A 12,975-nucleotide genomic window follows, 5' to 3' on the forward strand; every position below is an offset into this window, starting at 1 on the left:
TTCCAAAAGGTATGTTTGGCGCATAAACAACACTGCACATCACCCAAAGAACACCATACCCACAGTGAAGCATGGTGTTGGCAGCATCATGCTTTGGGGCTGTTTTTCTTCAGCTGGATCTGGGGCCTTAGTCAGGGAGGAGGGAATTATGAACAGTCCCAAACACCAGCCAATTTTGTCACAAAACCTTCAGGCGTCCGTTAGAAAGCTGAAGATGAAGTTCACCTTTCAGCACGATAACGACCCAAAGCACACATCCAAATCCACAAAAGCATGGCTTCACCAGAAGAATATTGACGTTTTGGAATGGCCCAGCCAGAGCCCAGACCTGAATCCGATTGAACATCTGTGTGGTGATCTGAAGAGTGCTGTGCACAGGAGATGTCCTCGCAATCTGACAGATTTGGAGTGCTTTTGCAAAGAAGAGTGGGCAAATACTGCCACATCAAGATGTGCCATGGTAATAGACTCCTACCCAAAAAGAGTGCTGTAATAAAATCAAAAGGTGCTTCAACAAAGTATTAGTTTAAGGGTGTGCACACTTTTTTTTATTTTTCCCCCTAAAAGATTTCAGTTTGTTTTACAATTGAATTGTTCACGTTATAGGTCACATTAAAAGTGGAAAAAGTTCTGACAGGTTGATTTTTGTCTCATTCTTTTACATCACAAGAACCTGGCATTTTAACAGGGGTGTGTAGACTTTTTATATCCACTGTATTATTCCTGTATGATGTCATGTTTTGGGAACGCCTCAGACCTGTGATCTGTGAATGCTTGTATACCAATGTACCTGCAATATATTTGTCCTATTAACTTTACCTTACAGTTAGGATTGCAGGGCTTACAATGTTTTTATTAGCTCAGTCAGTGACTATAGGATTGAAAAGGTTTGTGAAGATTGCCTTGCTGTTGTGTTGTAATGTTTTTCTGTTGACCTCTATGGCATTTGCATGTTTGCTTTTTGTGGCCGTCTGCTGCAAATGTATTTGCCATTCAGAATTCAGTGAAATTAGCCAAACTGCGTTTGTGTTCTGTAGCGTCCTGTAATGTACTGTCAGTCTCTCTGACTATTCCTGCCTGTCTCTTTACGCAATAATAACTTTGCAACACAGCCTAAAGCTTCATGTTCCATTACATAATATTATTTCAGAAGATTTAGTAGGACTTCAGAAAAATAATACATATTTCTAGGAACATATGGATCTGGTTTGTCCAACCAAGACTGCAAATAAACCCAAAGCCTGTTGACAAACAGGTTATGTCTGTGTTCAAGTATAGATGACTTAACGAAGATTTATCTTCTTCTGTGGAGTCTCTGGACTAAAACTAAGTACACATCTTTCAGTCTCAACGCAAGTCTTGCATGTCCTTACCACATGTTTCTTGTTCCAGATGTGTTAATCTGGATACTCATGCTGATTTAACTGACTTGTTCTTTTAGAGTGGTTTGACTCACCATTCAGAGTGCAAATCCATCTATCCGGGTCACAGCACCATAACTGTTAGATTCTGTCCATTTGTGATCCATAAACAAAATAAATGCAACCGGAAGTCAGGGGAGAGCCTTTATTCAGCATGAGGTTTATGATGATAACCTTCCATAGTTCTTTCCTTGTTCTCCCCAAATGCTTACAACTTAAACACAGTCATTTATACCAGGACACATAGGAGGTGATCAGTGTTCATAGCCAACCATTACACAGACTAATATAAGAAATTGTTTATCCTACAAAATACCCTTGTATGGCTTATTCCAACCTATGACCCAAGTGTCTATTCAGAGACTCCTATGACAGTCACATACACAGTTCCTAACAGCTGGTATGGACAGGGTGTTTGGTACCCATCAGTAATGGTACATCACATTTCCTACCTAGTGTCTTCCATACAGAGATAGTTAGTACTCTCATACATTGTGTCAAGCTTAATTTAATTACTTTCATGCTCAATATCTATCAGTTGTGTATTGTCCTTTTTGTATGAAGACATTCTTTATCAGTGAAATAGGTGAAAAACAAATGGGAGGACCAACTATTTGTGCCACAAATCCTCATCTCTATTCTCCTGAAGTGTTCGCAAGTATTGATTGAGGGAGACATGCGGTAGAATAGTGGGAGATTTTGGCATATCTGTTATAAGTACAACTAACTTAAATTGTGTCATTCCAATGACAGCTTTTATCCAGTGCTTTGAACGGCAGCTTGAATGGAGGTTTGAATGCATTAATTTCTGTGCATCCAACTGCCACTTTCAGTTGTCTGTTTCCAGGAGCAGAATCACTCTAGAACTAAACAACCATGACTGGGGAAGGAACACTCACAAGAGCAGCCACCAAACCGAGCAGTCAAAGGAGGGCAAACATTAGCGGAATTAGTCCTTTCTATTGCATTTGAATGGCCATTGTTTGTGTTTTCTGAGAGACCAAAATCCGCCAGAAAACTGAAGCAGGGAAGAAAAGACAGATTTTACTATCAGTTCAGACCACAGGTCTTCTGTGTATGCTCCTGTTAGTCCAACCGTGTCCTCTGTCCAGTCACAACCCGGCCCACATTTGCATGGCGGGGTCCACTTGAATGTGGAGGCCTGATTCTCACTGCCTGACATGCAAAACCACTGGGGGACCAGTTAAAAGAGCTGCATGTGCACAGCCATTGCAGGTGCACACCAGTGGAAAAAAACGGGTCCCACCCAGTCCACCCAATCATCAGAGTGTTATGGAAAGGAGTGCAGTGATTTTTTTTTTTAGAGCTAACCTGCATTTGAGGTTGGTGTCGTAAGAGTTGTGATTGGAGGGCCACAGGTGAGCAGGGGAGGGAGAAGGGGGGTGGGGGGGTTAGTAAGGTGATACCTGGTCTTGTAGTTGAACACAGAATCCAAGTGACGGGACGCAGCAGCATTCGGATAGCAGTCAGATAACAGAGCATTCATCCAGAGACATTGAGACAGAGAATGCCACGGTCGTTCCTCCTGAACAAGAAGAAGAAGAAGAAACAGGGGGCATGTGGAGGATGGAGGTGGAGAGAGCCAGAGCAGATGGACTGGAAGGAGGACAACCCAACAGGTCAGTCCTGGACCTGTTTATTACAATTGTTCTAGTAGACTAGCATATTTATTGTTACCAGATCTTTGTTTTGATGCAACCAAAATGGAGAAAGTAGATGTATAAATTACAAATATATTCTTAGAGCCTTGTGGTTCTTACCATGTTTATTAGATTATCTATTATTTTCTCTCAAGATTCCTTCAGAGCAATTAATAATAATGGACAGACATGTTAGCATTTTATCTGAATTGCTATTTCTAATGTATACCTATGCATGTTCTTTTCTTACCTTTTTAGTTGGCGAGAACGCAGAGGTGCAGTCTACAACAGTCACCTGCCCAGATACCCCTCAACCTGTGGCTGTGTTTGAACCAGTTAACCCCTCTTCAGGAGCAGGACTTGGATCTGGATGCATTAACGTTCCAGTACCAGTTATAGGGGAAAGACCAGGGATAGGGCCAGATGGGGGCTATGGCTGGTCCAACCTCCTGTCCAGGACCATGGGCCAGAGTCACTTCTACAACCATGCTACATTGGAACTGGTCTCGCGAGCCAAGGTAAATGTCTGGTAAATTTCCATGAACTACATGTCTGTGTGAAGTGTCTACTGTTTGGTGTGAAACACACATCACATAAACTATCGAAAGGTGCTCTCCTTCCAGTCTGGTTTGTCACTAACCAGAAGCCAGGGAAATGTCTGTGATATGCTTTGAAAGTGTTTCAGGGTTATCATGGTTAACCGCGTTTGGATGTGCCCAGGAGTCCCTTGCAAAGGCGTTCACTGTACATTTAAACTTTGTCTGCGTCACAACCTCCTCGTCCCTTCTCTCCCTCAGCCCCGCCCCCGTGTCCCCAGCAGCACAGTCGACTTCCTATGCTCGGTGTGTCATAAGGTGTTCCCCCTGCAGCGCATGTTGACGCGCCACCTCAAGTGCCACAGCATGGTGAAGCGCCACCCCTGCCGATACTGCGGCAAGGGCTTCAACGACACCTTTGACCTCAAGAGGCACATGCGCACGCACACAGGTGAGCCCTGGGAAAACACGCAGCGCCCCCCCGCCATCGTCACGCATGCCCTCCTTAACCGCCCTCCACCCTCCTAGGTATCCGGCCATATCGCTGTGAGCTGTGTGACAAAGCCTTCACCCAGCGCTGCTCCCTGGAGTCCCACCTGAGGAAGATCCACGGGGTCACCCAGCAGTATGCCTACCGCCAGCGCCGCTCCAAGATCTTCGTGTGCGAGGACTGCGGCTTCACGTCCAACCGGCCGGACGAGTACTTCCTCCACGTGCGCCAGTGCCACCCGGCGAGCCCCGCCCTGCGCCGTTACTACCGACGCCAGGCACACGAGGCCGCGAACGGCGTGTCTTCTGAGCACAAACTGGGTGCGTTTCTGATGCGTCCCGCGGCTGGGTTCTATGTGGGTTGATTTATGTGTTCAAATAACTGCGATTCTACTGGCCCTTAAGAAAATGTGCACGTGGCCCTCGAGCCGAAACACTTGCCTAACCCTGATCTAGGAGCAATTTCTATCTCCTTGATGACCTAAGTTGTATTGCACTGACCTGGTTTGGTGCCCACCATAATCAATGGAACCTTACTGGAAAGATCATGCTTTTGTTGTCCCTTCAGACCCAGAAGGGTGCAAATTGCAAAGGGTTGGCATGATAGGTATGTGAGGAATAATATTTGTCACTTCATTTCAACTGAATGTGCTGGATGATAAGACATTCTTTTTGAACATGCTCAGAAAATGTTAGAACTACTCTGTTTCTGTCTTAAATTCTTTTGTTGTTCCACGCCTCACAGTACGCGGACAACTGGGCTATATTTTGTCAGCCTTGGCCAATGTTCGGTGGTGTGATGACTCAAGGATGAAAACGACAAGAGGGATATGTTTAAACATAATACTTTTTCATGAATTGGTCTTTTAGCCTGTCAGATTAGACATTTTTTAGATCTGATCAGGCCTATTAATAAAAACAATATTAGAATTGGGCTGTCTGTTTAATTAAACGCTGCCACTGGGACATGAGCTGTTCTTCTGGCAACCACACAAATCCCTCTTGTCTTTATCATCCATCCTTCAACTTCAAAATAATATCCCCCTTGTTCTATTAACATGGATTTCTTTCTTTGCATGTTGTCTATTTCCATGACATGTTTTACATTTCATAATAATGTTTTTTAAGATATGTTTTACCCTAAAATGCCAACAAATCTCTCAAGATTTGTATTGTGAAGGCATTCTGACTCTAATTCCATTTGATTAGATGATGAGCACTGTTCCCTGTGCTCTGTTCAGAAGGTTGCAACGTTACAGTGTGTATCTGCTACTTTCAACTGTCACCACTCTGAACACAGCCCTAAAACAGAGCCAACTAGAAAGGTATATTCTGGTCAAAAGTAATGTCAGTGACACTGCTGTAATGGACTACAGAGACGTGTCACAAAATGTTCTTCAACTACAACGGCACGCCTTCAGAATGCCTCTAAAAATAAACAACACAAACAATGAGTCATATTTTGGGCTCAAATATATTTTCATTTCAACACAATCATTTCTCAAACATAAAACGTATTACTGAGTAGTACAATATTTGCGAAGCCTCCACTGGAGTGGATAACAACGATGAGCCTTGAAATTTGGATCTTGGACCGCTCCTCCATGCAGCATATTTCAAGAAAGTCTTAGGTGTGCGCTTGAACTGGAATACTACATCTCTGGCAGCTATTACACTAGCGAATAGTTTCCGAGTCACAGATTAAGAATTCTGGAACTCATTCAGTCATAGTTTGACTCATAGTAGCTTCCCAAAGAAGTGCCCTTGTCCAGAAACTGTGGTGGTATCTTCACCCACCCACCCCCAACCCTTCCCAAACACACACACACACACACACGCACACACACACTGCAAATACTAGCTAGATAAACTAAGGCAGCTGGTTATTCAGAGACACCTGTGGAAGGTAATTGTTGTAACTGAGCTTTTACTCTAATCCTGTTTAGCCAATGGGAATGTGCGTTTAACTCTGGAGTAAGGTCCCAATGAATCACAAAACACAAAGTCCCAGAGCACCCGTGTCCATGAGTCATGCTGGGGTAGATCATCATAGAACTCAGGAGCCATCTTCTTTACCTGGACAGAAGACAGATAAGGGGAATGAGAGTAAAGTTAAGAGGTGAGAGTAAATAGCATAACACTGAGGATGATAATCAACACATCTTATTAGTAGCATATCATTCACAAATACATATTTTACTTTCAGCTAATAACAGTTTTCTTTGTCTCGTAGCAGCCAAAACAAGAATGTAAAAACAGATGAACAATCCTCTCCTCTCTAATGAAAGATGCATTCTTGAACTCCTGTATTTCGAACCAGTGGTGCTAAAACAGGCGCTCAAGACCCTTCCAGAGAATTGATCCATGATAATTGCTCAAAAAGCAATTATTTACAAATACTAGAGAACGAGCAGTGGCCACTACTGCACAGCATTGCCATAGGCACTCCAATGGAAAACATATTTTGATTATTCAGTTTGCTGGAAAAATCGCACATGATTTCCGAATGACCTCCGAATGATACAATGTTTTATTAACAGCGTATTTCAATATCTGTGACTCTGTCACAAATGAATTTTCTGTAGGCTGCTGCTCGCGCTCTCTTGCAAAAGCATTTGCTCACCTGCAGTGTGATTTACAACTACTACAGAGATCCGTAATAGACCTTAGGCTGGTGCTAAATGCAAGTAAATCTAAATGTGCTATCCTATATGTTGATCTCATAATTACTACCCTTTACATGTTCTTACCTACACATTCCTTGGTTTCCTTTTGTTTATTCGATAAAGAAGCTCAAAAGTGGATTTTTCGCACAAAAATGTAACGTCTATTATCTCGGTATAGCAAATTAAATAGTACAGGCCACGTGTCAGTGCTTGACTAGGTTGATGTGCTATATGCATGCATCAGTGTCAGCTCTGAAACCTCATCATGCAGTCTATCGAGTGGTGTTGGTTTAAAACAGCTGGTGCAAAGTTTCTCACGCATCATGTCACTTCAGTTGGCTGGGACTCCCTGAATTTCAGAAGTGCCAGACATTGGTTAATGTTTGTATGTAAGGCTGTAAGGCAGATACTTTCATATTATTGTACTTCAAAATAAACTGGAAAACCTGCAGTCAACAAACACACTCAAGACTGGCTATTCTCAGAGGTACCGGAGGCTTAATCAGGGTTAAATAAATCTGCTTTTTACTTCACCTGCCACATGGAATGTCTTGCAGAGTAACCTCAGGCTATATATTCCGGTGCCCTTAATGCAATTGAAATTACCTTTTTATTGTTCACTGTAACTGCTTTTCTTAAAGAATTTGTCTGTTTTTTAATTCTTGCTGTATTACAGGGCTCAACTTTAAGAGAGACAAAGGTCTCAGCCTGGGGATATAGTTTTTTCTTTAGAAAATACTGTAATGCATAAGTATTCAACCCCGTTGAATACTTATAAGCTAAATAAGCTGTAGTGCAACCGATTGTCTTTATAAGTCACTAAGTTAAATCCCCCTGTGTCCAATTAAGGTGCTCCACATGATTTTCCCTGTTTTTGGGAGGTTCCTCAGTTGGTTGGTACAATTCCACAACAAAAACTACACCATGAAGATGTAGAAACATTCAAAGTAAATCCAGAATGTGTTTCTTCAACAGCACCGATTAGGGATAAAAGTAAATTTCCAAGGCATTGAATGTCAGTTTGACTTGCCTCTTCGTGCTCTAGTAACTCCTTATGGTCTGGGAAAATATCAACTAAACTGTGGTTGTTGGTCAGGGAATGTGAAAAGAACCATCTGATTGGTTACAGAATCGAAAGCAGAGGGCCAGAGACAGAAAAAACATAGGCTAACTGACGGTTGGAAAGTTCTTCATAGGCTTTGATCATTTAATTGGTTATCTAGTCGCTGGTCACACGTTTGTAAAACTCCCCTTATTTTGACATCACGTAAACGACTGGAATGTATGACTCTCAAACTGAAACGTCAGATAGGAAGTCAAATTACTGTCATGGAGCCAAGATAGAACTTGACCAACCAGATCTCCTTCTTTCCTTCAGTCTCTTTCATAAGCGGCTTACGTCACAGTCACACCATCTTTCTAGTGTTTCTACGTTTGCCTTTGCCTTTCTCTGTTCTGTCAAATAGCGGGACAGCCTGTCTGACAGGTACACAGTAGGAATATCCATATGAACCACAAACAAGGTGAAGACAAAGAAAGGTTTGGACAGCGGGTGAAACTGCCATAGGGCTGGACCTGCGGCATTCCTGTAAACTCTTTCTGAATGAGGACTGAAACTCTTATCTAGAGGGTTCATGGGATTGTCCTTGTTCCATAACTGCTATGGTATAGTAGTGTTTTTCTGTGCAAATTCACCTTAAACAGCTCACCCAAACTACTAAATAAATAATGTTTCATTTGTTTATTATGCTTAAAGATTCACTCTAAAATAATAATTTGTTTCAGAAGGATTTTATAATCAAGGAGTACCACAACCTAGCCTACATTACATTTCATTTCAGACACAATCTCTAAGTCTCTGATAGATTGTGGGGCTCCATGGCTTGGTTTAACTTATTAGTACTGTTAGCGATTATGGTGGGACTGCCCACCCTGTCCTCCATAATCTACTAGGTAATAATAAAACATGAACTTTTTTTTTATTTGGCTGAACTAGCCCTTGGACGTTTCCTGGTAAGAAGCTTTCATGACAAGTGACAACACGGTTGCTCGAAGCAACCATAAACAGTGTGTCGCTGGCTGCTGGACACTCCCTCTCTCAACAGCTAATATAACAATGAAGCTAGTTCCTTTCACTGTATTGTGATTTCTCCCATAAAGCACCAAAGCCATCTAGCCTATTGTGCGCTCTTTATAAATGCTGTTTTACCACGACTGTGTGGTTATATCGGACATTTACATGGCCGTTTATATTACAGAGATAAAGAAGCCATTACTGACCCCACCAAACTTTTTTGCTGGTATTTTGAATAAAATACAAATTACCTTCATATTCTTTCTAGTATTTAAACAAAATATAGTCAGTCGGGTTCCCATTACCTCCCCTACACCCCACAGTCAGTCTGGTTCCCATTACCTCCCCTACACCCCACAGTCAGTCTGGTTCCCATTACCTCCCCTACACCCCACAGTCAGTCTGGTTCCCATTACCTCCCCTACACCCCACAGTCAGTCTGGTTCCCATTACCTCCCCTACACCCCACAGTCAGTCTGGTTCCCATTACCTCCCCTACACCCCACAGTCAGTCTGGTTCCCATTACCTCCCCTACACCCCACAGTCAGTCTGGTTCCCATTACCTCCCCTACACCCCACAGTCAGTCTGGTTCCCATTACCTCCCCTACACCCCACAGTCAGTCTGGTTCCCATTACCTCCCCTACACCCCACAGTCAGTCTGGTTTACTCTGTGTTAAAAAGTACCTGAGGGAGTCGGCTGCCGGGGATGCTGGGGAAGTCGTGGTGCTCCATGTGGTAGCCCACGTTAAACGTGATGTAATTAAGTGGCCCATAGTATGAGTATGTCTCAATCCCACTCAGGTACATGTAGTGTTCGGCAATAAAGTGGCCTGAGATCGGATGCAGTCCCATACACAACAGTGATCCAGCAATCAGGTAGACCAGAGGCTTCAGACCCCAGAGGTAAACTATGGCAGAGTTGAAGGCAAGCTGCACGGTTAAATTCAATATCTCAAGCTTTCCGACTGGCTTGGGGTTAACCATCAGGGGGCGCAGTGCGTAGAATAGGGGCTGAAGGATGAGCCACAGGACTTTGCGGGCAGGGGAGCTGAACAGACGTGCTTCCAGACAGGTCGGCACATCGACATCAAGTCCGTGGCCACCCAGATACCGGTGGTGATCCACGTGGTACTTCTTGAAACTGACAGAGTAGGGCACGCCAATAGGCAGGTTGGCAAAGATGCCAAAGTAGCGGTTCTGCTTAGCGAGCTTGTTGCCAAAGGCCACATTGTGAGAAATGTCATGGATGGCGAGTGTGAGGGAGTGGTTGATGCAGCCACCGAACATGTAGGCCCAGAAGACAATCCATTTCCAGCTAAGGTCGCGAACCAGGTAGCAGCAGAGCACCTGGGTCAAGACCATGGCAGTCACCACCCACTTGAGTTGGGGGTCAGGCCCCATCAGGGACTTGATCTCCGGGTGCTTGGCTGTGGAGAGGGAGGAAAGGAGAAGGGGATGACAGTGAGAATGGGAAAGACATTCACAGTGGCTGATGGACTAGTCCTTAATGTAGGATCAGTCACCCACTGTCTAATACCCCAAACACAACAAAGATTCAAATCAATCATTATAACCTTGAGTAAAGCACTTACCACTAATTGCAAATGTAAGCTGTGATGGGTTAGGGTTAGAGTGTCTGGTAGAATGACTAAAATAAAACAAATTTGACCAATTGAGTATGATCTTACTCTATCTTGTCTTAATATAATGCAGTAGGTTTTTGTAACTATCTGAGGGAAAGTATTAATACTGGAGTGGCAGATTGAAAGAGTAATTACTTTTTAATAGTTTCATATCATCTTGAATATTTATATAGACCCTATTTCCAGTAACCTCAAGACACACTGGAAAACAGAGCCCTCGAGGCCCAGATTTCACATTTGCCAGAAGACAAACTTGCATAACTATGGAAACTCAATATAGGAAATAAATGTGTGCTAATAGCATGAGTACAACTGGCATGTGCCATAAAGACAAATTATGCAAATAAAAAAGCTCTCATTTGTTACTGCGATCAAAAGGAAGGATCAACATAATTACTGCACGAGAATGGCGCCTTTAAAACACTAACTAACCACTTAACATGGCTTTAGTTCGACTTTCAGGTGCCCATGACTTGAGCACAGAACTGTACTGGGTCATCTATATTGTTACATACTGTCAACTGTATTACGCTTTTAGGGAAACACCTGCAAGACGTTCCAGAAGTAGAGCAATGGTTTATCCCATTCAACAAGATTTAGTACGTGCAGGGTTTATACAGAAGTCAGAGAATAGGCTGCTTACCTAGAATTTGCTTTCTCCGACTACAATGAGGTTGCTCCGTATAGACCCACTCGAAGTCATCCCTTGTAACCGTGTTCCCCATCTTTTCCTCGCGGTAGGACTAACTACTAACTACTGGTCCGCCAGGTACAAGAGGGCGGCAGAAAAGGAAAGACAAGTTGCTTGTTAATGAAAAGCACACTATAGAAACAGGTTAGGTAGACTAAACCTGCGGCACACCCAATTAAGTGGGCGACCTTTCACAACCGTTTCTGATTATGTATCAACACCTTTTTCGAACACACTTCTTTTGCCATCACCCTCTTCATCAATATAACTTTTACGGTTTACAGGGAAACACGGGGGAACGCTATTTTCACTGGTAATTTCGGAAAGGTTTTCCACTTCAAAAGCTGTTAAGGCATTAATTCCATTGGGAAACTGAAAAAGTAAGTGTTCGCAATCACGGTAGGTCCAACCTTCGGGAGGTCTTCGTGGAATCCTCTCATTTTTATTAAAAATTTGATCAATTAGTAGTTAGGTGTGGTGCCAGTTGGAACTAATGCCTAAAGTCCAGAAAGTGTTGACTTGCTAGCTTAGTATAGACCAGCGCACATTTGATAATCAGAGCTCATATTGAGAAGACTTAAATAACACAATTCAAACTGGTCTCATAGACACAACGTAGTATAGTATAGGTAGCCTACATTTGAGAAACACACATGCTAATAGGGGCTGTGGTAAGTATGTTCACATTTTAAATAACTAGCAGTTTATAGGGCGTTGTGATCTAGGCTGGGAGGGGTGAGATAAAGCCGTAGACTGTATTCTAACTTCAATTGGTTGTTGTTCCAGGCTAATATGTGCGGTGTGGTGATGTGAGAATCATGAACGATTCATTCTTTTTGTGAAAGTGAACTGGGTGTACTCAATCTTCTCTGGGAGATTTGTCCTAAAAGTGAATCACTTTTGCACAAGAGAATCACAAAGCTTTAGGCCGCTGTGAAGTTGGAATGGAAACTCTTTCATCACCAATGCTTAACACTTTTCAGATGTCACAATCCACTGAATAACTATAATTTCATAAATAATTGTGGAAGCCAATATATTAGCCTCATCTTAGAGGTCTGTATCGGATTAGAAATGTAGCCTACCCGAGCCGACCTGTATCCCTGAACTTCCTATCCAAATCACCCTCGGGATCTGACAGTTAACGTTTAATTTTTACATGCTTTTATTATAGTTTGTATGGTCAAATACATAGTTTAGCCTATGTTGCTTTAAAAAAAAAAATATATATATGTATATATATCAATAATTTAAAGCATAGACAAGTAGACTGTTGTAAGAACGCACCACGCATCATTCTGCAAAATGTGCTATCTTGTCTTCCGCAAAATGTTGTGCTTCAGGCTAATTTATTTGTTAAATGCAGTAGGGTGTTTAAGCTCATCCATTATATGGTCTGTGCACAAATGTAGGTCTATAACCGTGCATGTGGGATGTCTTATAGTAGTTTAGAATGATTGTATGAACTGCACTCCAGAGCCGTGCAGCTTCTGAAATAATCGGATTTCGGATGTATCCATGAAGACCTCTATGTCCTCTTCAGGTTTAACATGTATGATACATAGGCCAAGCTAACATTTTAAGTTATTGAACATTTTTACATGTCTTGCATTTAAGCATCCACAACTACAACTTTACAATTCTGAGACAAGTGGTTTTCCTGAAGTAAGAACCAGAGTTGCTCCAGAAAACATGAATGTTAGGATATAATAGCACAGTTTTTTTCACTGCAGCCGAAGATGTGCATGCTCCTTAACTACAGAAACCAAACATGCACAGTGAACTCTAACT

At 42.6% G+C, this 12,975-nt stretch overlaps 2 protein-coding genes across 6 annotated transcripts; one reads left to right on the forward strand and one right to left on the reverse strand.

Annotated features, from left to right (window-relative positions):
* Positions 1–2,901: 2,901 nt before the first annotated feature.
* Positions 2,902–4,595, forward strand: zgc:171929 (uncharacterized protein LOC100124596 homolog). The gene is made up of 4 exons (XM_013134420.3): positions 2,902–3,061; positions 3,341–3,600; positions 3,880–4,069; positions 4,147–4,595. Exons 1-4 carry the CDS (start codon positions 2,950–2,952, stop codon positions 4,470–4,472), a joined length of 888 nt encoding a protein of 295 aa, XP_012989874.3. The 5' UTR covers positions 2,902–2,949; the 3' UTR covers positions 4,473–4,595.
* A 966-nt stretch (positions 4,596–5,561) lies between these two features.
* LOC105011018 (sphingolipid delta(4)-desaturase/C4-monooxygenase DES2-like) lies at positions 5,562–11,854 on the reverse strand. 5 transcript variants are annotated; one of them, XM_010870751.4, is made up of 4 exons: positions 11,838–11,854; positions 11,137–11,247; positions 9,535–10,277; positions 5,562–6,183 (listed from the first exon to the last, which is right to left on the reverse strand). In XM_010870751.4, exons 2-4 carry the CDS (start codon positions 11,216–11,218, stop codon positions 6,040–6,042), a joined length of 969 nt encoding a protein of 322 aa, XP_010869053.1. In that variant the 5' UTR covers positions 11,219–11,247; positions 11,838–11,854; the 3' UTR covers positions 5,562–6,039. The 5 variants fall into 5 exon arrangements, with proteins under 5 accessions (XP_010869053.1, XP_010869052.1, XP_010869051.1 ...); XM_010870750.4 differs by lacking the exon at positions 11,838–11,854 and adding an exon at positions 11,406–11,588; XM_010870749.4 differs by lacking the exon at positions 11,838–11,854 and adding an exon at positions 11,406–11,588 and having other exon boundaries at positions 11,137–11,250.
* Positions 11,855–12,975: the final 1,121 nt, after the last annotated feature.

Source organism: Esox lucius, chromosome 7, assembly GCF_011004845.1.
Source record: "Esox lucius isolate fEsoLuc1 chromosome 7, fEsoLuc1.pri, whole genome shotgun sequence".
Classification (NCBI taxonomy): Eukaryota; Metazoa; Chordata; class Actinopteri; order Esociformes; family Esocidae; genus Esox; species Esox lucius.

Coding starts and splice junctions, on each gene's coding strand:
- LOC105011018 (XM_010870751.4), bottom strand. CDS start 11,218: ATGGGGAACACGGTTACAAGGGATGACTTCGAGTGGGTCTATACGGAG. Junction 10,278..11,136: donor TCGGAGAAAGCAAATTCTAG/GTAAGCAGCCTA, acceptor CCCTCTCCACAG/CCAAGCACCCGGAGATCAAG. Junction 6,184..9,534: donor CCGGCAGCCGACTCCCTCAG/GTACTTTTTAAC, acceptor TCTTCTGTCCAG/GTAAAGAAGATGGCTCCTGA.
- zgc:171929 (XM_013134420.3), top strand. CDS start 2,950: ATGCCACGGTCGTTCCTCCTGAACAAGAAGAAGAAGAAGAAACAGGGG. Junction 3,601..3,879: donor AACTGGTCTCGCGAGCCAAG/GTAAATGTCTGG, acceptor TCTCTCCCTCAG/CCCCGCCCCCGTGTCCCCAG. Junction 4,070..4,146: donor GCACATGCGCACGCACACAG/GTGAGCCCTGGG, acceptor CCACCCTCCTAG/GTATCCGGCCATATCGCTGT.